The sequence below is a fragment of the Saimiri boliviensis genome, chromosome 1 (assembly GCF_048565385.1).
Source record: "Saimiri boliviensis isolate mSaiBol1 chromosome 1, mSaiBol1.pri, whole genome shotgun sequence".
Classification (NCBI taxonomy): Eukaryota; Metazoa; Chordata; class Mammalia; order Primates; family Cebidae; genus Saimiri; species Saimiri boliviensis.
The window spans coordinates 91,736,938-91,762,400 of NC_133449.1; the positions used below are offsets into that span (position 1 = coordinate 91,736,938).

The following is a 25,463-nucleotide window of genomic DNA, read 5'->3' on the forward strand; positions in this document are numbered from 1 at the left end:
CAACTCCAAAAAAAAAAAAAAGGTTAAGATGGTAAATTTTATGTTGGCATTTTAAGACAACAGCATGATACACTGGAAACAGTAGGGTTTGGTTTCACAGACCCAAGTTTGAAACTCTAACAGCTCTGCCACTTACTGTTGTGGCCTTGGGCAATTTATCCTCTGAGAATCAGTTTCCTCATCTATATAAATGAGGGTATAAATAATATATATCCTAAAAGTGATCTGAAGAGTAGATAAGAACTGCTGACACAGAAGACACTCACAGTTGGACCCCTTAATTATTCTTCAGGGGATTGTATCAATGCATCACCCTCATCAAAGCAACTAACATGAATTAAAGGCTTACTGAGTCTTGCACTGCTCTGGGTGATACGCCAGGAACCATATTTAATATCCACAAAAGTATAAAGCAAGGACTGTAAGTCCCACTTTGCTTATGAGAAAAGCAAAGCAGGGAAGTAGCCTCACTTGCACAGACACCACAGTAAGTGATGGAGCCTGCTTCATTTTACTTCACAGTCATGAGACAGAGCTAGAAACACAGAAAATAAAACCAACAGCAAAACACAAAACTCAAAAAGGAGCTGCTATGGTCTGAATGTTTGTGTCCCCTCCAAAATTCATGTTGAAACTTAATACCCAATCCAACAGTACTAAGAAGTGATGCCCTTAGGAGGCGATTAGGCATTCAGGGATCTGCTTCATGGATGAGATCAGTGCTTTATGAAGGGCTGATGGGAAGTGTCCAGGTCCTTTTGTCATCTCCTGCCACGTGAAGCTACAGCCTTCAAGGTGCCACCCTGGAAGAAGACGGAAGCCTTCACAGACACTGAACCTGCTGGTGCCTTCATTTAGGACTTCCCAGACTCCAGAACTGTGAAAAGTAAGATTCTGTCATTTCAAAATTACCCAGTCTGTGGTATTTTGTTATAGCAGCAGGAATGCTCTAAGACAGGATCACAATATATAAAACAAACGATAGGACTGTGTCTCAAAGGTCAGTTAATGATCAGGTAAGATTAAGAAAAAAATTTGTATTTAAAATTTACATTTCCAAAGAATGGTTTAAAAGGTCGTCTGATTTCTCTGCTTACCTGTTATATAACAAGTTCATTCTCTTCTTTTTTTTCTTTTGAGAAAGAGTCTCACTTTGTTGCCCAGGCTGGAGTGCAGTGGCATGATCTTGCCTCCCTGCAACCTCCGCCTCCCGGGTTTAAGTGATTCTCCTGCCTCAGCCTCCCAAGTAGCTGGGACTACAGGCACCCACCACCATGCCTGGCTAATTTTTGTATTTTTTTTTTTTTTTTTTTTTTTTGAGACGGAGTTTCGCTCTTGTTACCCAGGCTGGAGTGCAATGGCGCAATCTCGGCTCACCGCAACCTCCGCCTCCTGGGTTCAGGCAATTCTCCTGCCTCAGCCTCCTGAGTAGCTGGGATTACAGGCACGTGCCACCATGCCCAGCTAATGTTTTGTATTTTTAGTAGAGACGGGGTTTCACCATGTTGACCAGGATGGTCTCGATCTCTCGACCTCGTGATCCACCCGCCTCGGCCTCCCAAAGTGCTGGGATTACAAGCTTGAGCCACCGCGCCCGGCCGTATTTTTTTTTTTTTTAAGTAGATATGGGGTTTCACCATATTGGTCAGGCTGGTCTTAGACTCCTGACCTTGTGATCCACCCACCTCAGCCTCTCAGAACGCTGGGATTACAGGCGTGAGCCACCATACCCAGGCAAGTTCACTGTCTTCTTAAGCATTCATTTTAATATTCAGTTGTCTTTCAAGACAGAATTATAACTAACTCATAATGCAGTTTATTTTACTTCTTACTCCAACTAAGATAGAAAAGAGCTGCTTAACACTACCCATGATTACTAGATGACTAAATTATGTGTCACACATATTTTATTACAGACTTCTGTGCTACCAAATTTTAAAGTAGTCACTGTCATAAACTTTCAGAAATTGTATCATCTTGGCTATGTTCTAACATGACAACATAGCTGTAGCAACCTTTACATACATTCCATTTCAAAAACCATGAGGAATGCAGACAGAGTATCCAAGTAAGGAAAAAGTTACCTCCTGGCTTTTAACAACAGCCGTAAGTAATGAAGTTGAGTTGAAAGAATCAAGTATTCCAGAGGTCAACTCAGTTATGGAGCAGTTCTGAGTTTTGACAGAAATGGACCTGGAGAAAGCTCAGAGATCTTGTCTGGCACGAACACTTCCTGGAACTATGTGTTTCTCTTAAAGAGCTAGGGCAGAGCACTGGCCCTTTCCTTCCCTGTAACCCTGGGGTAAAGTGACTACAGTACAAAGTGCTCATCTTGGATGTTTACAACAGACAAGTTCCCTTAGGCTACACAGTATTACCCACATCCATATTTCTTTTACAGTGTTGTCATTCCCTCTTTGATAACCCCAATTCCAGCTTCAGCCCTAACATGACAACAGAGCTGTAGCAATCTTACATACCTTCCATTTCAAACACTCTTATGGAACTTAATTGTATATTAAATCATACGATGTGCAAAGCACTGAGCTAACAGGTTTATGTAAGAGGCACGGCATAATGCTAAAAGCAACTGGAAGTATAACTGAGTTTGAATTCTGCTAACAGCCAGCCTTCACTGGCACCTCTTTGAGTCTCAAGATTGGGGCCTACCCTGTGGATTTTAAACTTGCCAGCCTCCAAAATCCTGCAAGCCTATTCCTCAAAATAAGTCTCTCTCAAGCTCTCTTTCTATCTCTTTATCTCCATACAGGCATACCTTGGAGCTACTAAGGGTTCAGTTTCAGACCACCAAAATGGGGTGCATATCACAATAAAGTGAGTCACATGAGTTTTTTTGGTTTCTCAGTGCATATAAAAGTTATGTTTACACTACACTGTACACTATTAAGTGTGCAAGAGCATTATGCCTAAAAAGAAGTACAGATCTTAATTTTAAAATACTTTATTGCTCTAAAATGCTAACAAATCGGCCGGGCGCGGTGGCTCAAGCCTGTAATCCCAGCACTTTGGGAGGCCGAGGCGGGTGGATCACGAGGTCAAGAGATCGAGACCATCCTGGTTAACATGGTGAAACCCCGTATCTACTAAAAATACAAAAAATTAGCTGGGCATGGTGGCGCGTGCCTGTAATCCCAGCTACTCAGGAGGCTGAGGCAGGAGAATTGCCTGAACCCAGGAGGCGGAGGTTGCAGTGAGCCGAGATCGCGCCATTGCACTCCAGCCTGGGTAACAAGAGCGAAACTCCGTCTCAAAAAAAAAAAATAAATAAATAAAAATAATAATAAAATAAAATAAAATAAAATGCTAACAAATCACCTGAACCTTCAGCAAGTTGTTATCTTTTCCAAGTTCTTCCTTGATGTTGACGTGACTGATCAGGATGGTGGCTGCTGAAGCCTGGGGTGGCTGTGGCAACTGAAGACAACCTCACTGTGGCAAACAATGTTTCTTTTCTTTTTCCTTTTTTCTTTTTCTTTTTTTTTTTTTGAGACAGGGTCTTGGCTTATCACCCAGGTGTGATCATAGCTCACTGTAGCTTTGAACTCCTGGGCTTAAGCAATCCTCCCACCTCAGCCTCCCAAGTAGCTGGGATCATAGTGCACCACCATACCTGGCTAATTATTTTTTATTTTTGTAGAGACATGATCTCACTGTATTGCCCAGGCACATCTCCACCTTCTGCACTCAAGCAATCCTCCCACCTCAGCCTCCCAAAGTGCTGGGTTTATTATAGGCATGAGCTACTGCACCTGGTCACTAGAACATTCAAAATTGGAGTTAATTGTCTCAACTCTGAAATTGCTTTACTAAGTTTATGTTCTATTCTAGATCCTTTGTTATTACTTCAATAATTTTCATAGGAAGTTCACCAGGAGTAGACTACATTTCAAGAAATCACTTTTTTTGTTCATGCATAAGAATTAATCCCTCATCTGTTCAAGTTTTATCATGAAATTGCAACAATTCAGTCACATCTTAGACTCCACTTCTAATTTTAGTTATCTTGTGATTTCCATCACATCTGCAGTTACTTCCTCTACTGAATCTTGAGCTCCTGAAAGTCATCAAGGAAGGCTGGAATCAACTTCTTGCAAATTAATACTGTTATTTTCACCTCCTCCCATAAATCATGAATGGTTCTTAATGGCATGAGGAATGCTGAATTTTTTTCAGAAGGTTTTCATTTTACTTGCCCAGTCCCATTAGAGGAATCACCACCTACAGCAGCTAGAGCCTATGAAAAGTATTTCTTAAATAGTAAGACTTGAAGTTTCTCCTTGATCCCTAGGCTGCAGAATAGATGCTGTGTTAGCAGGCATGGAAATAACATTAATCTCCTTATATATCTCCATCAGAGCTCTTATGTGATTAGATGCATTGTTAATGAACAATCATGTTTTGAAAGGAATCTTTTTTTTAAGCAGGTCTCAATAGTGGGCTTAAAATATTCAGGAAACTATGCTGTGCACACATGTGTAGTCATCCAGGCTTGAGTGTTCAATTTACAGAACAGAGGCAGAGTAGATTTAGCATAATTATTAAGGGCTCTGGCTTTTTTGGAATGGTAAATGAACACTGGCTTCAACTTAAAATCACTAGGTACATTATCTCCTAACAAGAGAGTCAGCCTGCCCTTTGAGGCTTTGATGCCAGGCACTGACTTCCCTTCTCGAGCCTTGAGTCCCAGATGGCATCTTTTCCCAACAGAAAACTATTTTGTCTACACTGACAATTTATTGTTTGGTTTAGTCACCTTCATTAATTATCTTAGCTAGATCTTCTGGATAACTTGCTACAACTTCTATATCAGCACTTGTTGCTTTACCTTGTACTTTTACATTTCAGAGATCTTTTCTTAAGCTTCATGAATGAACTTCTGCTAGCTTCCAACTTTTCTTCTGCAGCTTCCTCACCTCTCTCAGCCTTCACAGAATTGAAGAATTAGGGCCTTGCTTTGGATTAGGTTTTGGCTTAAAGCAATGTTGTGGCTGGTTTTATGTTCTACCCAAACAACTAAAACTTTCCCTGTATTAGCTGTTTTGCTGTCTTATCATTTTTGTTTTCACTGGAGTAGCACTTTTAATTTCTTTCAAGAACTTTTCCTCTGTATTCCCAACTTGGCTAACTGGTGCAAGAGGCTTAGCTTTCAGCCTATCTTGGCTTTCAACATTCCTTGCTTACTAAGCTTAATCGTTTCTCATGTTTGATTTAAAGTGAGAGATGTGTGAATTCTTCCTTTCACTGTAACACTTAAAGGATTATTGTAGGGTTATTAATTAGTCTAATTTCAATATTATTGAAAGAAAAAGAAAAAAGGAAAAAGAAAAGAAACATTGTTTGCCACAGTGAGGTTGTCTTCAGTTGCCACTGGGTACAGTTTGTGATATCTCAAAACAATTACAATGGTAACATAAAAGACTGCTGATCACAGAGAATCATAACATATAATGAAGAAGTTCGAAATACTGAGAATTACCAAGGGTGACACAGAGATATGAAGTAAGCACATGCTAGAAAAATGGCACCAACACTTGTTGACGTAGGGTTTTATAAACCTTCAATTTGTAAAATATGCAATATTTGCAAAGTGCAGTAAAATGAGGTATATCTTCCTCTATGTACACACACAGATGCATACAACCACACACACACATATACTGCATTGGGTCTGCCTCAATACAAATTATTAATTTACTATATGACCTTGATGACACTGTTTAGCCTCTCTAAACCTCGGGTTTGTTATCTGTCAGATGGACTAATAATAGTACCTACTTCATAGGGCACTAATGAAGATACACTGTGTTAAACACAGATCCAAACAGATTAAGCACAGTCAGAAAATAATAGATGCTGGTGAAGCTACAGAGAAAAAGGAACACTATACACTGTTGTGGGGAATGTAAATTAGCTCAGCCACTGTGGAAAGCAGTTTGGAGATTTCTCAAACAAAATACCGACAGAGTGAGAGATTCCAACAGCAGGTAAGTGACAAATATCAACACTATTGAGAGTGAGATCTGTACTGGTGTTTGCACTCTGCAGCCTAACGACAAATCAAGCTCATTTTTTTCACTAAGCTACTGGGTTTATCGGAAAAGACAAGGGCTCAATCTTTCTTTTGTCCCATTGGAAACAGAATCAGACCAATCAGTATTGAGGTACTGCAGTGTGGCAAAACCAATGGTTATTTATCAAAGCACATACAGACACACAGAGGGCATCATTCTGGCCCTACTAAAGGTATACTTCAGGCAGAAACACTGATTAAGAGTTTTAAAAATTAACTTACATTGACTGGGTACCTAACAGGCACTTTTCCAGCTGTTGTGGATACAATGAACAACACAGAAAAACTTGTATGTTTGTTTTGGCACTGTTCACAACAGCAAAGACTTGGAACCAACCCAAATGCCCATCAATGATAGACTAGATAAAGAAAATGTGGCACATATATATCATGGAATACTAAGCAACCACAAAAAAGGATGAGTTCATGTCCTTTGCAGAGACATGGTTGAAGCTGGAAACCATCATTCTCAGCAAACTAACTCAAGAACAGAAAACCAAATACCATATGTTCTCGCTCATAAGTGAGAGTTGAACAATGAAAACACTTGGACACAAGAAAGGGAACATCACACACCGGGGCCTGTCATGGGGTGGGGGGCTAGGGGAGGGATAGCCTTAGGAGAAATACCTAATGTAGATGATGGGTTGATGGGTGCAGCAAACCACATGACATGTGCGTACCTATATAACAAACCTGCACATTCTGCACATGTAACCCAGAACTTAAAGTATAATAAAAAAACAAAACAGAAAAACTCTTGCCATGGTGAGGCTTACAGTATGGACAGACATGACAACAAAATTAAAATCTATCCATTCATCCAAGCTCTGTGTGTGTTCATGTTTAGCAGTGAACAAAAAGACAACTATACTGTATTCTAACTGTTGGGAGAAAAATAAGCAGGGAAGGGGAAATCAGGAATGTCAGGGCAATTTTTGACAGGACAGCTATAGAGGACCTCCCAGAGGAAGTAAAAGAGTGAGCTCTGCCACAGTCTTTGGGCAGGAACAGCTGATGAAAGACTCTGGGATGGGAGCCCGGCTGGTATATTTGAGAAACAGCTAGGGGACAGATGTGGATGAAGGGGAATGAATGAGGGGAATAACAGTAGGAGACAAGGTCAGAAGGCAGCAGGGGGCCAAACACTGTGAGGCCTCCTGTGTCTCTGTAAAGACAATGGTTTTTCCTTAGGGTAAAATGGAGACCCACTAGAGGGCTTTGAACAAGATTGATGGGATCTGACTTACTAAATTTTAACAAGATCATTTTGGTTGCAGAGGAGGAGGGAGGGAGACTTGTTAGGAAGCTAATAAAACAGTCCAGTTGAGAGGTGACAGCAATCTTACCATTCGCTCAAAAAACACCTGTGGAAACCCACTCTATGGCCTGTCATCTGCTGGTCCTGAGAATACACAGTTGAAGACCTCCCCGCAGGAAGGGCACCAGGGAGGCATTTTCTACCACCTCTTCCTCAGGTAGGAAATGAGGGAGCAAAGGACTCTCCAACCTGGGGAGAACCCAGGACTCCATGGGAGGTGGTGGGTCTGGTGGGTGGGCTCCATTTGTTCACTGCTGACTCCCCAGCACTTATGACAGTGCCTGGCATAAATATTTGTGCTCTAAGTGACTTTTAGATAATAGTTTTTAAGGCTGCTTTAGTGTCAAACCAGCTTATAATTGTCAGTTTAAATGTTGATCAACTCACTGAAAATATTATAAAAGGACACATACCCACATAACTATACACTCCACACACTTCCCACAAGTGTACGCTGAAGGCTGACTCAAGGTTTTACAACAAGCACATTGAAGACAGAATATTTCCAATTTCACCGAGGTTTCATTTGAGGGAGAGGATAACAGAAAAATGTCTTTTAAATGTGAAGAATGTGATCCCTATAAAGAGATTAGATTTATCATGCCTCTTCATAATTACAGTTTCTAATATAAAACCAGCACAGTACTGTAAACTAAAAGTAATAGTTTTTAAAAATTAAGAGTTGATTATAAGACTACAATTAGAAAGTCTTATTTTCTTACTCCTTATGGAATATAATTATATATCATAGGCAATAAAAATCAACTCATATTTAGACAAATAAAAGAAACTTTTCCAATTACATGTGATGTAAATCACTCTAGGAAAACACATTTTCACAAATTATTTTGAAGTGTTTTAATGTCGCTGAGGACATTTTTAAATTCTCAGGAACCAATTCTCCCATTTTCCAGGCTAGCATTTCTCATGCCTATGGATGTCAAGGGTTATCGTGATGATCTAGCTTCATAGCCTTCTACAGTGGACTTTATGTGCAAACTCTGAATTAAAGCCAATGTCTAAGTGTATATAAATTAGCCCGTACAGAGTAATTTTGTGGAAGTGAGATAAGCTCCTTGCTCAGCCAGTCCTAACAGTGGGAATCAGGAGCTGTCTGACGCGCCTTGGCAGAGTTCTGAAGACTTATTTTTGTACCTTTAAATATGTTTTTAAAAGTTTTCTTACAATTGATGTAAAAGGATATTTGTCTCCAATGTACTCGATAGACTGTCAATTTATTCACATTTAATAAAGGATGAGAAATGCCAGTGCCACAAAGGCATTTTGAGTAACATAAAAACACACAAATCCTCAGGTGGGCTGATATAACCAATCCTATAATTTCAAGGAAAGAAAGGGCAATTCATTTTGAATCTATGATTACCTTTTAGTATGTTTCAGAGATATTGTAACAGGAATTCTCATAATGGCTTTCTTCATAGTCCTGTACTTATAATTTTTAGGTATCAAATAGTCTGTTTGCTAGAAAGTATTAATAGAACTGTGAGATCTTGCATTTTATATCCATAATTTCCCCTTCATACATTCAGCCTTTTTTTTCACAGATCATAAAGATAACATTTTGCTTATTAGTAGAAATAAACCATTTGTTCTCACACACAAAGTTGGGTACCTTGAAATCGACAACTTCATGAATCATTTTCATTGAAATCTTTGAAACTTTAACTTATAGAAAGTTCCAGTCGGGCATGGTGGCCCATGCCTGTAATCCTAGCACTTTGGGAGGCCAAGGCGGGTGGATCACCTGAGGTCAGGAGTTCGAGACCAGCCTGGCCAACATGGTGAAACCCCATCTCTACCAAAAATACAAAAATTAGCTGGGCATGGCGGCAGGAGCCTTAGTCCCAACTACTCAGGAGGCTGAGGCAGGAGAGTTGCTTGAACACAGGAGATGGAGGTTGCAGTGAACACAGGAGATGGAGGTTGCAGTGAGCCCAGATCGTGCCACTGCACTCCAGGCTGGGCAACAGAGCAAGAATTGGTCTCAAAAAAAAAAAAAAAGTTCCTACTATTTTCTGATTAATGAGGGTAAAGTATCAATCTGATCGTATGTTCAATGTTTCATAAAAAGGTCAGTTCAGAAGTTTCATGTCAAAATTACCAAGACCTCTCAACCAATTTGGGAGGCTGAGGTGGGCGGATCATGAGGTCAAGAGATCGAGACCATCCCGGTCAACATGGTGAAACCCCGTTTCTACTAAAAATACAAAAATTAGCCGGGCGCGGTGGCTCAAGCCTGTAATCCCAGCACTTTGGGAGGCTGAGGCGGGTGGATCACGAGGTCAAGAGATCGAGACCGTCCTGGTCAACATAGTGAAACCCCATCTCTACTAAAAATACGAAAATTAGCTGGGCATGGTGGCACGTGCCTGTAATCCCAGCTACTCAGGAGGCTGAGGCAGGAGAATTGCTTGAACCCAGGAGGCAGAGGTTGCGGTGAGCCGAGATCGCGCCATTGCACTCCAGCCTGGGAAACAAGAGCGAAACCCCGTCTCAAAAAAAAAAAAAAAAAAAAAAATACAAAAAATTAGCTGGGCATGGTGGCATGTGCCCGTAATCCCAGCTACTCAGGAGGCTGAGGCAGAATTGCCTGAACCTAGGAGGCAGAGGTTGCGGTGAGCCGAGATTGCGCCATTGCACTCCAGCCTGGGTAACAAGAGTGAAACTCCGTCTCCAAAAAAAAAAAGAAAGAAAGAAAAAAAAGGCTGGGCGTGGTAGCTCAAACCTATAATCTCAACACTTTGGGATGTCAAGGCAGGAGCAACACTTGAGCCCAGGAGTTCAAGACCAGTCTTGGCAACAAAGGAAGATACCATCTCTACAAAAAATTAAAAATCAGCTGGGCATGGTAGTGCACGCCTGTGGTCCCAAGCTACTCAGGAGGCTAAGATGAGAGGATCACTTGAGACCAGGAGGTCAAGGCTGCAGTGAACTGTAATGGTGCCGCTGTATTCCAGCCTGGGAGACACAGTGAGACCCTGTCTCAAGGGTGGAGGAAGGAAGGGGGAAATGGGAGGGAGGGGGAAAGTATAAGTCCATCTTCCAATCTATGTCTGAATATATAAGTAACAACTCATTTGAAAAGAGTTTCAAAAGTTTGACAGGTCCTAAAAGGTAAACACAGAATTACCATATGATCCAGCAACTCCACTCTTAGGTATATCCCTGAAAGAATTAAAAGCAGGGACTCAAACGGATACTTGTATACCAGTGCTCACAGTACTCAAGTGTTCACAAGTAACATTACTCACAACAGCCAAAAGGTGAAAATCACCCAAGTGTCCATCAACAGATAAATGGATAAACAAGTACAGTATATACACACAATGGAATATTACTCAGCCACAAAAAGGAACAAAATTTTGATACAGCTGCAACATGGATGAACCTTGGAGACACTATGCCAAGTAAAATTAGCAAGATACAAAATGATTATATATATATATATATATATATATATATATATATATATATATATGATTCCTTGGCCAGGCACAGTGGCTCACACCTGGGAGGCTGAGATGGTTGGATCACAAGGTCAGCAGTTCGAGACCAGCCTGGCCAATATGATGAAACCCCATCTCTACTAAAAATACGAAAAATAGCTGGGTGTGGTGGTGGGCGCCTGTAATCCCAGCTACTTGGGAGGCTGAGGCAGGAGAATCACTTGAACCCAAAAGGCAGAGGTTGTAATGAGCAGAGATTGCGTCATTGCACTCCAGCCTGGGAAACAGAGCCAGACTCCATTGCAAAAACAAATATATATATATATATTTTGTTTTTTCAAGGGGGAATGGGGAAGCATTTTCCTTCACATCCAGAAGGAGAGAGCAAATAACGAAGCATAGCTGTGACTATATTTCCACAGGCAGCCATCCTGTGACCATGAGGGTATCAGTCTTGAGATTGCAAAAACATATATTATATATATATATGATTCCACTTAAATGAAGTACCTAGAGTAGGCAAATTCATAGAGACAAAAAGTAGAACAGAAGTTACCAGGGGCTGGGGCAAGGGAGAATGGGAGTTATTGTTTAATGTGTACAGAGTTTCTGTTTAGGAAGGTGAAAAAGTTCTGGAAATAGACAGTGGTGATGGTTGAGCACTGTGAATGTAAACTTACTGCCACTGAATTATACATTTTAAAATGATTAAAATGGTAAATTTTATGTTATTTATATTCTACCATAGTAAACAAAAAGTTAGTAAGGATAATTAAACTGGGCAAAAAAGAGTCAATTTTGAAAGCATTTCCAATCTACCTCCACTATTTCATTATGATTTTTTCCATTTTACAGATGAGGAAACTGAGGTTCAAACACCAAATGAGGGGTAAAGCATGGACCAGCACTCCAGCCAGTGGGCTCCAAAGCAAGCCAACTGCAGCCTGGCTCACCCCACAGCCCAGCACACACTGCTTCTGAGTTCAAGCCAGCCTTCCCTCAGGACAGCCTCCCAATTCTACTCTCTGCCCTTATAGCTTTCCTTTCCCTCCACCAACTTTCATCTGAGCAATGGAATAATCACCACAGGGTAAAAGCACAATTCACAAAAGTAGGGGAAAGTCTAGGAGCACCTGAGAACGTAGGCATTTCACAAGAGGACCATGCACACAGCACCTTGCGTTCAGAGCGCTCATTACCAAAGCAGAGCTTACTAGGATGCTTCCAACTGCAGGAAATCAGAAAACTCAAAGTCGAACTGGTATAAACCATGAGAAAATTTATTATCACACATAACTATGAGATCACAGGCAGAGAGAGATCCAGACCTAGATCCTATGACCAGCAGGTGAGTACCAGAACCAAAAATGCAGGTTCCTCCTGTCTGTCTGCTCTGACAACTTCAGTGTCAGAAACATCTCAAGACTGATACCCTCATGGTCACAGGATGGCTGCCTGTGGAAATACAGTCACAGCTATGCTTCATTATTTGCTCTCTCCTTCTGGATGTGAAGGAAAATGCTTCCCCAATCCCCCTTGAAAATAAGTCTTTCCTTATGACTGGGCCTACTCAGATCATGTGCATACCTCTAGACCACAAACAGTCACCATGGGATAACCATGCTCTCACATGCTTAGATAAAGCATAGATTCTCATAGCTATCTAAGCGTGAGGGGGAAGTAACTGAAGAAAATCTGCATCTCGTTATTAGGAAAAACAAAGGAAACAGATGCTAACAGGCAGCCAGCACTGCCCACTATACCTCTGTTTCTCAAACTTTAACATGCACACGAACTCCCAGAGAATCTCACTAAACACAGATTTGGATTTGGTAGATCTAAGATAGATAGGGCCCAAGATTCTACATCTCCAATAAGCTTCCAGATAATGATCATGTTCCTGGTCCCTCTCTGCACACAGGAGCTATTCAACAATGGTTTGCCTGTCCCTCACCTAAAGAGTGCACCTCCCCTAGTGACCAGGTGGTCTGGCCATCTCCTGAGAGCATCACATTACATACTTTTGTCTGGTGGTCACCAGCTGCACTCTGAACATTAGAGACCAGCATACTCCTCTCAGCTGCAATGGCACGGATGTTGAATAATGCAGATGACAAATTACCCTGTGGCATCCAGAAACTAAGAAGCTTTTTAAACAAAACATTTGGCAAAATAATCAATGGTGATAAATAATATACTCTAGCTCTAATGACAAGCCATTATGAATCTCTTGCATTTTATCACCCCATCCATATATTTTTAATATATATACATGTATATATTTTTTAATATATAAGTTTTATTGTACTTTAGGTTCTGGGGGTACACATGCAGATCATGCAGGATTGTTGCATAGGTACACACATGGCAATGTGGTTCGCTGTCTCCATCCCCCATCACCTGCATCTGGCATGTCTCCCCATGTTATCCCTCCCCAACCTCTCTACCCACCGCTGTCCCTCCCCTATTCCCCGCCAACAGACTCCAGTGTGTGATGCTCCCCTTCCTGTGTCCATGTGTTCTCGCTGTTCAACACCCACCTATGAGTGAGAACATGCGGTGTTTTTCTGTTCTTGTGTCAGTTTGCTGAGAATGATGGTTTCACCCTTTCCATATTAAGAGTTTTTACCTCTAGAATAAGGAAGATACCCTTCTTCAGAGACTGACCTATAGCAGCATTACCCAATGGGACACCATGCCAAGTATAGGGGGAGAAGGTGACCAGTCTTCGGGAATAAAGTGTAGACTCTAGAGTCTGGCATGAATGGAGCCATGAGCTGGTATGGCTCATACTGAAGAAGATCTAAGGGCAGTAGGTATCAAGTGAATACATGGGAAATAAGCAGCAGCATCTCCTAGATTTTCCACAGATATTAATACCCCTGACCCCTCCAAGAGCTGTCATTCCTCCTCTGCCTCTTCTGTCCTCTCTTCAGTAATTCTATCCTCTCCTGACAATTTCCTTGGTTTCAGAATAACAAGCTGTTCCCCACCACTGATAGATTTCCCAGAGAAAATGTAATGCAGCAGGAAATGGATGGGATCTGAAATTCCAGGGCCCAGGTCTCAACCTCAGCTCTGTCACTTTACCAACCCACTATGTGAGTAAACAAGCATTTCCTGAGTCTTGATTTGCTCATCTTAAAAAAAAAAAAAAAAGAGAGAGAGAGAGAGAATGAGGATAATTTATATCATGAAACACTGCATAAAAGTTCGTCCCTATCATTCAAAGTTCTCTGTATGGCAGAAGAATAATCTCAGTTTTTCCCATATTCCAGAGACCTCTGTAATTCTCACAAATCCTGGACGTTGAGAATGAAAATGATCTGATGCATGACTCTTTCCTATACTATAAATGTCTAACAGAGTCCTCACAGTAGTTCTAGAGGTGCATGGCCTGAAGCCAGGTCCCCAGAGATTCTGGGAAGGCTGGGCTGGGTCTTCAGTAGCCTGCAATTTGGAATTTCCTGTTCCTTAGTAGTTTATGGCAGTACTATGAGTAGTTCAGAAAGCAAGGGATCTTCTTTCCAAGCAGAGAGAAGACCACAAAGTAGGAATGTGAATGTAAAACTATAATTATTTCTAATGAAAGATAACTAGATAGTTCTCTAAAGTCTCTTCTAACTCTAGATAATTTTGGGATTGTGTGATCCTGGGCCCTTCCTAGAGAAACTTTAGCCCAGATTCCACCGCTAACAAAGTTTCTATTATGACCCCCACTTACTCCTGCCAAGTATCAAGCCCTGTACTCAACTGGCTCTCTGAGTTTATATAGTAGCTAAAGGCCATTTGCTTCAATCGTGGAACAATGATTTAAAACAGGACCGGTTTCCGGTGGCAGGGTCTGGGAAAGGGGCAGCAGGCGCCATGTCCGGCCGGGAAGGTGGCAAGAAGAAGCCCCTGAAACAGCCCAAGAAGCAGGCCAAGGAGATGGACGAGGAAGACAAGGCTTTCAAGCAGAAACAAAAAGAAGAGCAGAAGAAACTCGAAGAGCTAAAAGCAAAGGCCGCGGGGAAGGGGCCCCTGGCCACAGGTGGAATTAAGAAATCTGGCAAAAAGTAAGCTGTTCCTTGTCCTTGAGGAGATGGTGACCCTTTATTTCATCCGTATTTAAACATCTGTATTCCCTGCCATAGCATCCTTTGCCACCTATAGCTGGAATTAAATGTTGTCTTGGAGCTGTTGTACATTTAAGAATAAACTTTTGTATTTAAAAAAAAAAAACTTAAAAAAAAAAAAAAAAAAAAAAACAGGACCAAAAGTTAAAAGCAGAGAAACGGCAGTGAGCTCCAGACAAGCCCTAACTCTCTCCCTCAGAAGATGCTTATCTGCACTCAGTCAGGCTGAATCTGGGCAGCGAGAGAAGGAAACCTTGAACTCTACAAATTGTGTCCAGGAGAGAGCACAGAAGACCATGCTAGAAAGTAGCAGCACGTTCTCTCATGTCAGGATGAGGCCCATGTGAATTACGAGTCTTTTTACACTTTTCTTTTTAACAGCCTATCAGTGCCCACAGTGATTTCTCATGCGCTGGTACCTTCTTCAGAGCCTTCCTGATTCAACTTGGTTTATTTTTCATTGGTATGGCCATGACAAAGGGTTCTCAGATGAAGAGACTTCATTTCCCTGATTCTATCTCTATGCCTCAGAAACATAAGTACTGAAGAAACTTCTAGTGTTTATAGTTAAATTGGACTAGGCACAGTGGCTCGTGCCTGTACTTCCAGCACTTTGACAGGCCAAGCTGGGAGGATTGCTTGAGCCCAGGAGTTCCAGACTAGCTTGGACAACATGGTGAGACATCATCTCTACAAAAATTAAAAAATTAGCTTATCATGGTGGCACATGCCTATAGTCCCAGCCACTAGGAAGGATTGCTTGAGCCTGGGAAGTCAAGGCTGCAGTGAGTGGTGATCATGCAGTATGGCCAACAGAGCAACATCCAGTCTCAAACAAAAAAAAAAAAAAAAAAAGAAAAGAATATGTGTATGTGTGTGTGTGTGTGTGTGTGTGTATACATATGTATATACATATATATGTGTATATGACAGTGCTAACTATAATAATACATATGCTATATATATAACCTATACAATTAGATATAGGTAAATGTATACTAATTCAAATATGTTAAAATATATGTTAGTTATATATTTATATTATAAAAAGAATATGTGTGTGTGTATACATATGTATATACATATATATGTGTATATGACAGTGTTAACTATATATAATAATACATATGCTATATATATAACCTATATAATTATGTATAGGTAAATGTATACTAATTTAAATATGTTAAAATATGTTAGTTATATATTTATATTCTATAAATAAAATATATTATACAAATACATGTAATATAACATATATCTTATATATCTATATATAAAATGAACTGTTGGGATGATAAAAATACTCTCAAACAGCACTGTTGTAATGATTGTGCAACTGTATAAATACATAAAAGCCTTATACACTTCCAACAGGTGAATTTTATACTACTTAAAGTGTACTTCAAACAAAGCTGTGTGGGTTTGTTTTTGTTTTCTGAGGTAGGCTCTCACTGTGTCACCCAGACAGGAGTGCAGTGGTGCAATCACAGCTCACTGCACCTAATCTCCTGGGCTCAAGTGATTCTCCCACCTCAGCCTCCCAGTTAGCAGGGACTACAACTGTGTGCCACCATGCCCAGATGAACTAGAACTTTTTTTTTTTGTAGAGATGAGGTTTTGCTATGCTGCCCAGGCTGGGGTTTCAAACTTCTGGCCTCAAGTGATCCTCCCACCTCAGCCTCCCAAAGTGCTAGGATTACAGGCATGAGCCATCCTACCTCACCTAAAGCTATTTATTTTTTAAAAAGCACTTTGCATTTTTCCTAGTCATCTTATGTTTAAACATTATAAAGTTGTAATCATACCATATTTACAATTTCACATCCTGCTTTTCTTAATGAAATGTCATGACATTAAAATATACAAAGCTTTAACAAATATGATAAATATTACATAATTTCACTAAAATATACAAAGCTTTAACAAATATGATAATTATATAATTTCACTAAGTGATCCTTTTATTGCTTATCTACATAGTTTCAAACTTTCTGCTAGTATAAATAATACTGCCAAAACCTATTCACACCCAGTTTTCTTCATTCTTAAATTTGATTAATAATTAAAATTATGAATTACAATTATAAATCATTTCAAATTTGATGCATACTAACAAATTCTTTTACTAACAGATTTTATCCATTTATCTTTTCTTTTAATAATTAGCTTTTTGCTATTCTTGCCTGTTTATACCTCTCAAGAAATTTCATAGTAATTCTGTCCATTTTACCAAAAGAATTCTACCTGCAATTCTCATTAATAGTATGGAAGCTATATATTAATATGGAAAGTTTAAGAAATTCTTAAGAAAAAAATTAATGTTTCAGCTAAAAAATTTGACCCAATAATCTGGAAACTTCATTTATCTAAAATATAGCGTCTTCCCACGTCAAGTGACTTGTTCCTGCATTGCCTCCTAACAGAGAAAAGAAACACTGTACTTACCATCCTGGCCAACATGGGGAAACCCTGTCTCTACTAAAAATACAAAAATTAGCTGGGCATGGTGGTATGCACCTGTAGTCCCAGCTATTTGGGAGGCTAAAGCAAGAAAATTGCTGGAACGTAAGAGACAGAGGTTTCAGTGAGGCAAGATCACACCACTGCCCTCTAGCCTGGTGACAGAGCAGAGACTCCATCTCAAAAAAAAAAACCACTGTACTTGCACAGATTATTGAAATAATCCAAGTCTAATTTAATGTCAACTGAAAGGTTACTTATTAGCAACTACCCACATATTATTTTATGGCAATATTTAAAGGAATATACTTCACTAAACCAAACAAAAAGCCATATATACCAAATAAAATGTACTGTATCATTATTTATTCATCTGATAAATATTCACGGAATGCCTATTATATGTGATGCATTGTCCCATGAGCATGAGATTAAGTATCCCAAAAAGCATAAATAGCTTTTTGTAGAAAAATGCTGTATTTCTTAGAACCTCTTATCAAAACTTATCTAAAATATGCAATTGCATATTTTAGCTTTCATCTCATTTGTTCAGCTAATCTCCAGTAATGCTTTATCCTGGAAAGCATGACAGTGCAAAAGAAAATTTCAGTTCTAAAGAGTTCCAAGCCCTATATCCTTGGAGTTCCCATCACCCTCCACATTCCAAACTTATCACCACAACTTCCTTCATAGAAAGCACTTTTTTTTTTTTTTTTTTTTTTTTTTTTTGAGAGGGAGTCTCGCTCAGTTGCCCAGGCTGGAATGCAGTGGTGCGATTTTGGCTCACTGCAACCTCTACCCCCTGGGTTTGAGCAGTTCTCTACCCCAGCCTCCCCAGTAGCTGGGATTATAGGTGCCCACCACCAAGTCTGGCTATTTTTGTATTTTTAATAGAGACAGGGTTTCACCATTTTGGCCAGGCTGGTCTTGAACCCCTGACTTCATGACCCACCTGCTTTGGCTGCCCAACGTGCTGGGATTATACGCGTGAGCCACAGCTCACAGAAAGTATTCTAAATGAATGAGTAAATTATCAGAGATGTGAGGTTTTTTTGTTTGTTTTCCTTTCCTTCTTTTAAAAATCAAAAGAGCTCAAGTTTGGAAAACTCATCTTTTTGTCTGTTCTCACGATCCCAAAATGACCCTTTGCCGATGGTGTGGGGGTGGGGAACAGACCTCTGAATTTTAAGGAAATGCTAGAACTCCTTTGGTCTCTCATCAAACTCAATAGAGAGTTCTGTAATAAAATTAAGCATCACATTATACACTTCACGAATGTCCTCTGTCATCATGAATACCAGTCCCAAAGGGAAAGCACCTGACAAACACTGGAAAACCCAGGTCTAAAACAAAGTATCTTTCATACAGCATATACCTCATACTCAGGGTTTAAATATTCTATTACTAAGTATAAAGAAACTGAGTTAAACAGACATCTGCAGATGTTTCATGTTTTGTATAGATCTGGCAAATGCCCAAAAGACAAAAAAAAAGTCCTCATTTTCTGATATGGGTTAGCCAGCATTGAAACAAAACAAAACAAAACAAAACCCCTAACATTGTTAAATTGTTTAAGAAATTACCCTTACACCTACCTCAAAGTTACATTATTGTAATTCTTGTCCATCTTATAAACCAGGTCACCTAGTGTCCCACACATCTATCGTTTTAAAATCTTTAACCACATTTTTTCATCATTATCTTCAGTCATGTAAACACATTCGGTGACCTGAAATGGGCTAAATGGGAACACAGCTTTCCAGATATCATGGGGGTAGTCACAAAGCTCCTACCTTCTTGAACCCATTTTTAAAAAGAGAAAACCAGTCTCTAGCCATGTTTACAAAGATTTCATGGCTATTGCAAAAATATCACTACCCATACTCCTAAAACAAAAGGCTGCTCATTTGATGAATGAATTACTCCACCTCCAGATTTTAATTAAGACTACTATGTATTCCTAAAATACGCTTCACTATGACAAAGTCCATATTGTACTCTAAAGAAAGAACTATTCTGATAATTACTCTGACAGCAATCCAGGAAAACCCAAGGGAGCCAATATATTCTAACGTAGGCAATGACCTTAAACTCTGGTATTTTCGACATCATTTCCTCCACACACTCTCCCAATGAGAAAATTTGAAAGTGGAGAATGAATAATTGTTTTGTTCTCAAACTTCCCATTAGAATAACAGAAAGAAGTGTTCAACACAAGCCTGAGGAATCAAGCTAAATTTTAACCTATATTCATATACTTTAGCTTCTAGGACACCCAAAGAATAAATCTAAACTGGATAGAAGACATAAGTCAAACTGTCGTCAGGGAGCCCATTACTGAAAAGCAAAACACTATACTTTAAACACAATCATCATTAAGGAAATTTTATTCTCCATTATAAAATATGAATGGCATTCACACCCAAATGATTTACAAGTACTTCACAGAAGTCTTCATAATCAACTTAATTTGCCCTTTAGAGATTATCTCCCTTCCATCTTTTTATTATTATTATTATTATTTTATTTTTATTTTACTTTTTTTTTTTTTATAGAGATGGTGTTTCACCATGTTGGCCAGGCTGGTCTTGAACTCCTGACCTCAGGTGATCTGCCCACCTTGGCCTCCCAAAGTGCTGGGATTACAGGCATAAGCCACTGCGCCCGGCCTCCCTTCCGTTTTTAATCGAACATTTCAAACTCTGTATGATAGTTAACATAAAACCGTTTGTACTATTGTCTTAGAAAAAATCACTCTGACAAGCTTGCTAGAGAATGATCAGCTATGCTCTGCTGGTTTAGCTATAAATGACCCTTATACATTAACTGTATCTTTTGATGGAATGCCAATCAGCCAATGAACAGGGATCACTTAATATGAGTAGGAAGGTATCACTACTCCAGTGGACGTCTAGGAAGTGCAGATGCCATCCTAACCAGAGGGGCTCATGATGTAAGAGTAACATCCATTTAAAAGAGAGTAGGGCGGCCAGTCGCAATGGCTCACACCTGTAATCCCAGAACTCTGGGAGGCTGAGGCGGGTGGATCATGCGGTCAGGAGATCGAGACCATCCTGGCTAACATGGTGAAACCCTGTCTCTGCTAAAAAATTAGCAGGGTGTGATGGTACATGCCTGCAGTACCAGCTAATCGGGAGGCTGAGGCAAAAGAATCACTTGAACCCGAGAGGTGGTGGTTGCAGTGAGCCAAGATAGCGCCACTGCACTCCAGCCTGGGCAACAAGAGCAAAACTCCCATCTCAAAAATATGTATACATAATAGAGAATGTTAAACCACATACCCTTAGGATACAAACTGGTAAATCCAGATGGAAGCAAATTCTTTAAGATAACCTTGTAGTTTCTTCAACAATAGCAACAACAAAATCACAAGAGAAAAGAAAAAGACAGATGGTATACTTACATGTTAAAAGAGACTAAAAGACTTATCAACCTAAAAAAATGTGAAAACCTTATTCAGATCTCAATTTAGAAAAAACACAAAATAGGCCGGGCACGGTGGCTCACGCATATAATCCCAGCACTTTGGGAGGCTGAGGTGGGCAGATCACAAGGTCAAGAGATTGAGATCATCTCTACTAAAAACACAAAAATTAGTTGGACGTAGTTACATGCACCCGTAATTCCAGCTACTCAGGAGGCTGAGGCAGAATTGCCTGCACCTGGGAGGCAGAGGTTGCAATGAGCCAACATTGTACCACTGAACTCAAGCTAGGATGACAGAGCGAGACTCCGTCTCAAAAAAGAAAGAAAAAGAAAAACCACTAACTAAAACTCATGTTTGAGATAAACAGAAATTTAAACACGTACTGTATAGTTGATTATATCAAGAAATTACTATTCATCTTTTTCAGGTGTGATGACACTGAGGTTATGCTCAAACAGTACTAAAAGGGTCCTTACTTTTTAAGGATATACATTAAAATCTCTGTAATATGACACAGGGAAGAGAGGAGCGAAAAAAGATTGGACTTCAAAGATTATCAATCAGTCAATAATTACTGAAGCTGGCCGGGCATGGCGGCTCAAGCCTGTAATTCTAGCACATTGGGAGGCAAAGGTGGGTGGACCACCTGAGGTCAAGAGTTTGAGACCAGCCTGGTCAACATGGTGAAACCCTATCTCTACTAAAAATACAAAAATTAGCCAGGCATGGTGGTGGGCACCTGCACTCCCAGCTACTTGGGAGGCTAAGGCAGAATAATCGCTAGAACCCAAGAGGCGGAGGTTGCAGTGAGCCAAGAGTGCCACTGCAGTCCAGCCTGGGCAACAGAGCAAAAACTCCATCTCAAATAAATAAAATAAAATAAAAATAATAATTGCTGAAGCTGAGTGGAAGCACATGGAGATACATCGTTCTCTCTACTTTTGTATATGTTTGAAATCCTGTGTAACACAAAATTAAAAAGCATAGATTTCATGAGATTTCTCCCTCAAGAAGTATGGGATGAGGCTGAGCAATCAGCACTTTTTAGCACGAAACCCATGCTATGAGAAGTCTGGAGCCCATGTTTTGACAGCACTGTTCTCCCTGATTCTTGAATTTTCCCTATAACATTCCAAATAAGCCAGGCATCTGGTTGAACCCTATGAGACGACCAATACATCTCTACCTCCCGAGAACCCAGTAACATTTGACTGTTCCTGATGTCTTTAGTAAATAACATCAATAATAACTAATGACTAATTACCAGTTCCTCCTTTAAATTTCTTTTTTCTTTTTTGAGAGAAAAAGAGAGAAGAGAGGAGACAGAGAGAAAGAGGCTTTCTCTGGTGCCTAGGCTGGAGTGCAGTGGCAAGACTCAACCTCCCAGGCTCAATCTTGCCACCTCAGCCTCCTGAGTAGCTGGGATTGTTCCCAGACCAACCTGAGGGTTGGCTGCTATTTTCTCGTGGCCCAATAACGAGATGTAGATGAACTGGGGAGGAAGAAAGTTTTTATTTCTGCAATTGGTTACATACAGGGAGAAGGCCTGGAAATTATCACCAGACCAACTCAAAATTACAAAGTTTCTAGAGCTTATATACCTTCTAAGCAATATGTCTAAGTATTAAATGTATGTTCATCTAAAGTCATAAGTGATTAACTTCTTTTAATCTATAACTAAGCTATGAGTCCTGGAGACCTTCTTTTGCAACCTCAGTAAATTTACTTAATCTACAGGGATCAGGTACTGAGGTGATTACCCTTATGTTGTCTCCTGCTAAATCAGAGGTTTGGGTAGTTTCTTCAGACCCACAATAAAACTTGTTTAATCCTAAAATGGTCCTGTTAAGCATTATTTTATAATTTTGTCATGCTTTAAGGCCCAGGAAAGGCCCAGGCTGATTCTTGGTGGGCTTCTGTTACTGTCCAGCCTTTGGCAAGGGCATTGGCCTTTTTAGCTTTTACTATTTAACTTAACCACTCACTCGGTATTGAAACAGTTGTTATAGAGGCCTGCATTAGTGAGACCTGGCCTGCCACAGGACTGTGGGCATATGCCACCATGCCCAGCTAATTAATTTTTTTTTTTTTTTTGTAGAGATGAGGTACTACTATGTTGCCCAGGCTCATCTTGAACTCCTGGGGTCAAGCGATCCTCCAGCTTCAGCCTCCCAAAGTGTTCAGATTATAGGCATGAGCCACCATGCCCAGCCAAATTTCTAAAAGACTTTTAAAAATAGTTTCTTATGAGACTTGTATACACAAAGCTACAATATTAGACAATGTCTCCTTCACTCTATTACAGTTGCATACTTCATGCCCTATAGCACAGTACAGTGTATATAATGGACAAAAACTGAATAGGAAGATGTGTTCAAAAATTTGTAAATATCACTTTCATATATGCAAGCATAGCCAAGAGTTCAAATAAGAATAATGAAGTTTGTGTTGCACACACATACAGACACACTAAATTTGGGTAAAAACTGAATCTTACCCAATACATTCTCCAGGAGATCAAGAAAAGAAAGCCTAACAAATGTTGAAGCAGCCAGGGAAGCCATTTTCTGGACAGAGGAGTTTAAGCTGGGACTTGAGAGCAAGACTTGGGACCTCCTACCCCCTTAAAAAAGAAAAGGCTATTCCTGGCAGAAGAGTAACAAATATCAAGTTCAGAAAGAAGGACTGTGGTATGTTTGGCAATAAGATGATGTAAGCTTAAGGGTAATAGGGAATAAAACTGGATAGGTCATCTGGGCATGCCAAGAAAAAGCCTTGAGACTTGGAAAAACAATTAGCGAACTGTGACCTCTTCTTGACATGAAGTGAGTAGATACTGGGCTCTATAGGGCACTTCGGTATGAACCCCAGCTGTCGCTAATTGTGTGACTTGGTGAGTTCTTAACCTCTTGAGCGTGGTTTCCTCATCTGTAAAATGGATATAAAGATTCTACTTCAGGCTGGGTGTGGTGGCTCATGCCTGTAATCCCAGCACTTTGAGAGGCTGAGGTGGGCGGATCAGAGGTCAAGAGATAGAGATCATCTTGGCCAACATGATGAAACCCTGTCTCTACTAAAAATACAAAAAATTAGCTGGGTGTGGTGGGAGGCACCTGTAGTCCCAGCTACTTGGGAGGCTGAGGCAGGAGAATCGCTTGAACACAGGAGGCAGAGGTTGCAGTGAGCCAAGATCTCGCCAATGCACTCCAGCCTAGGCAACAGAGCATGATTCCATCTCAAAAAACAAAAACAAAAACAAAAAAAATCTTACTTTACGGTGTGGCTGTAATGGTAAGATTATATAAAATAACATCTATAATGTATATGTGCGGAAGTAGGTAATTAATAAAAGGTGGTTATGACTAAGAGAGTTTCCAAAAGAGTGGCCTAAGAGGAAACCACACTAAACAAGGATGCCTAAATATCATTAGAATTTCTCCTCAATGTTTCATGATGTCGGGTCTCTGCCAACAGTATGTAATATACTGTAGAGTCAAGCTAAACCAAAGAAAATTGTCCCTGTCTTACTCAAAGTTTTGTGAATTTATTCAAACAATGTCAAAGACATTAAGCAGAGCTAGCCCTGAACTTTCCGATTCACTAACAAATAAAAGGAGAAATAAAGCCTCTTGTCCAGTTTGTTATTCTTTGGATATTTAACAAATCTGATTAAGACATTCCTTTACTTCCAGAGATTACACTTTGGCTGAAAAGATTAGACATATATGCAAAAAACTATAAAACAAAAAAGAAATTGATAATTACTGAAAAAGAAGTCAAACGTTTTGGGAGAACAGAAAAAGCTCTGACTTCCTAATTCCCTAGAACATGGCAGAGGCTAAATTAATGCACAAGGAACTTTATGAGAGAAGTGACAATTTTGCCCCAGCTGCCAAGAAAACACAAAAGATGATGATTTTCCAGGCCAAGGGAAGAGCATGAACAGCACGGAGGTAGAAAATCAACATTTTCAGAAAAAGGCAGTGCGTTAGAGAGACATAAGCTAAGGAAAGAGTGTGTGACAAGGCTATGAAGATGGGTTGGACTAGATCACAAACAGCATTAAATTCCAGGTGCTGGAGTTTGGACCTACTTGATAGGCAATAAGCAGCTTCTCAATATTTTGAAAATATGTGATTGAAATAGTGCTTTAGAAAAATCTGAAACAAACAGGTCAGTCAGGTGTACCTGCACCGTACCCTGCATAGAAAAGAAAATCTTGCTGAATCTACTGCACTGAGAAGGAGAAATTGCCAGCTGTAGCAAAGCTGCAACTACCTACCCAATGTCCATTCTTCCTCCCTTCCTCACTGTATCAAGGCAGATTTTATATGGGACAGTAATGTGCCCAGCTTTAAAAGTAAACAAACAAAAACAAAATGACCACAATATTTACCAATGAGAAGTAAACATATAATCTGTTTAAGTAGTTGGTAACATTTGTCACTCAGCTGATCCATTGGTAAAGAAGCCCATCAATAAGAAGGGATCTCTCCGGGGAGGGAAAGTTCCAGGCACCAGCACATGTAGCTAGGAATATCAGGTCTTCAAGAAC

The 25,463-nt window shown here is 40.0% G+C and overlaps 2 protein-coding genes across 2 annotated transcripts in view; one reads left to right on the forward strand and one right to left on the reverse strand.

The window, feature by feature from the left end:
* The window catches only part of LIMS1 (LIM zinc finger domain containing 1), a 148,639-nt gene that overhangs the window by 116,286 nt on the left and 6,890 nt on the right, over window positions 1-25,463 (reverse strand). The gene's annotated exons all lie outside the window — the stretch shown is intronic.
* On the forward strand, window positions 14,713-15,147 carry LOC120367382 (translation machinery-associated protein 7). Its single transcript, XM_039478209.2, has one exon. The coding sequence runs from the start codon at window positions 14,747-14,749 to the stop codon at window positions 14,939-14,941; it is 195 nt and encodes a 64-aa protein (XP_039334143.1). The 5' UTR covers window positions 14,713-14,746; the 3' UTR covers window positions 14,942-15,147.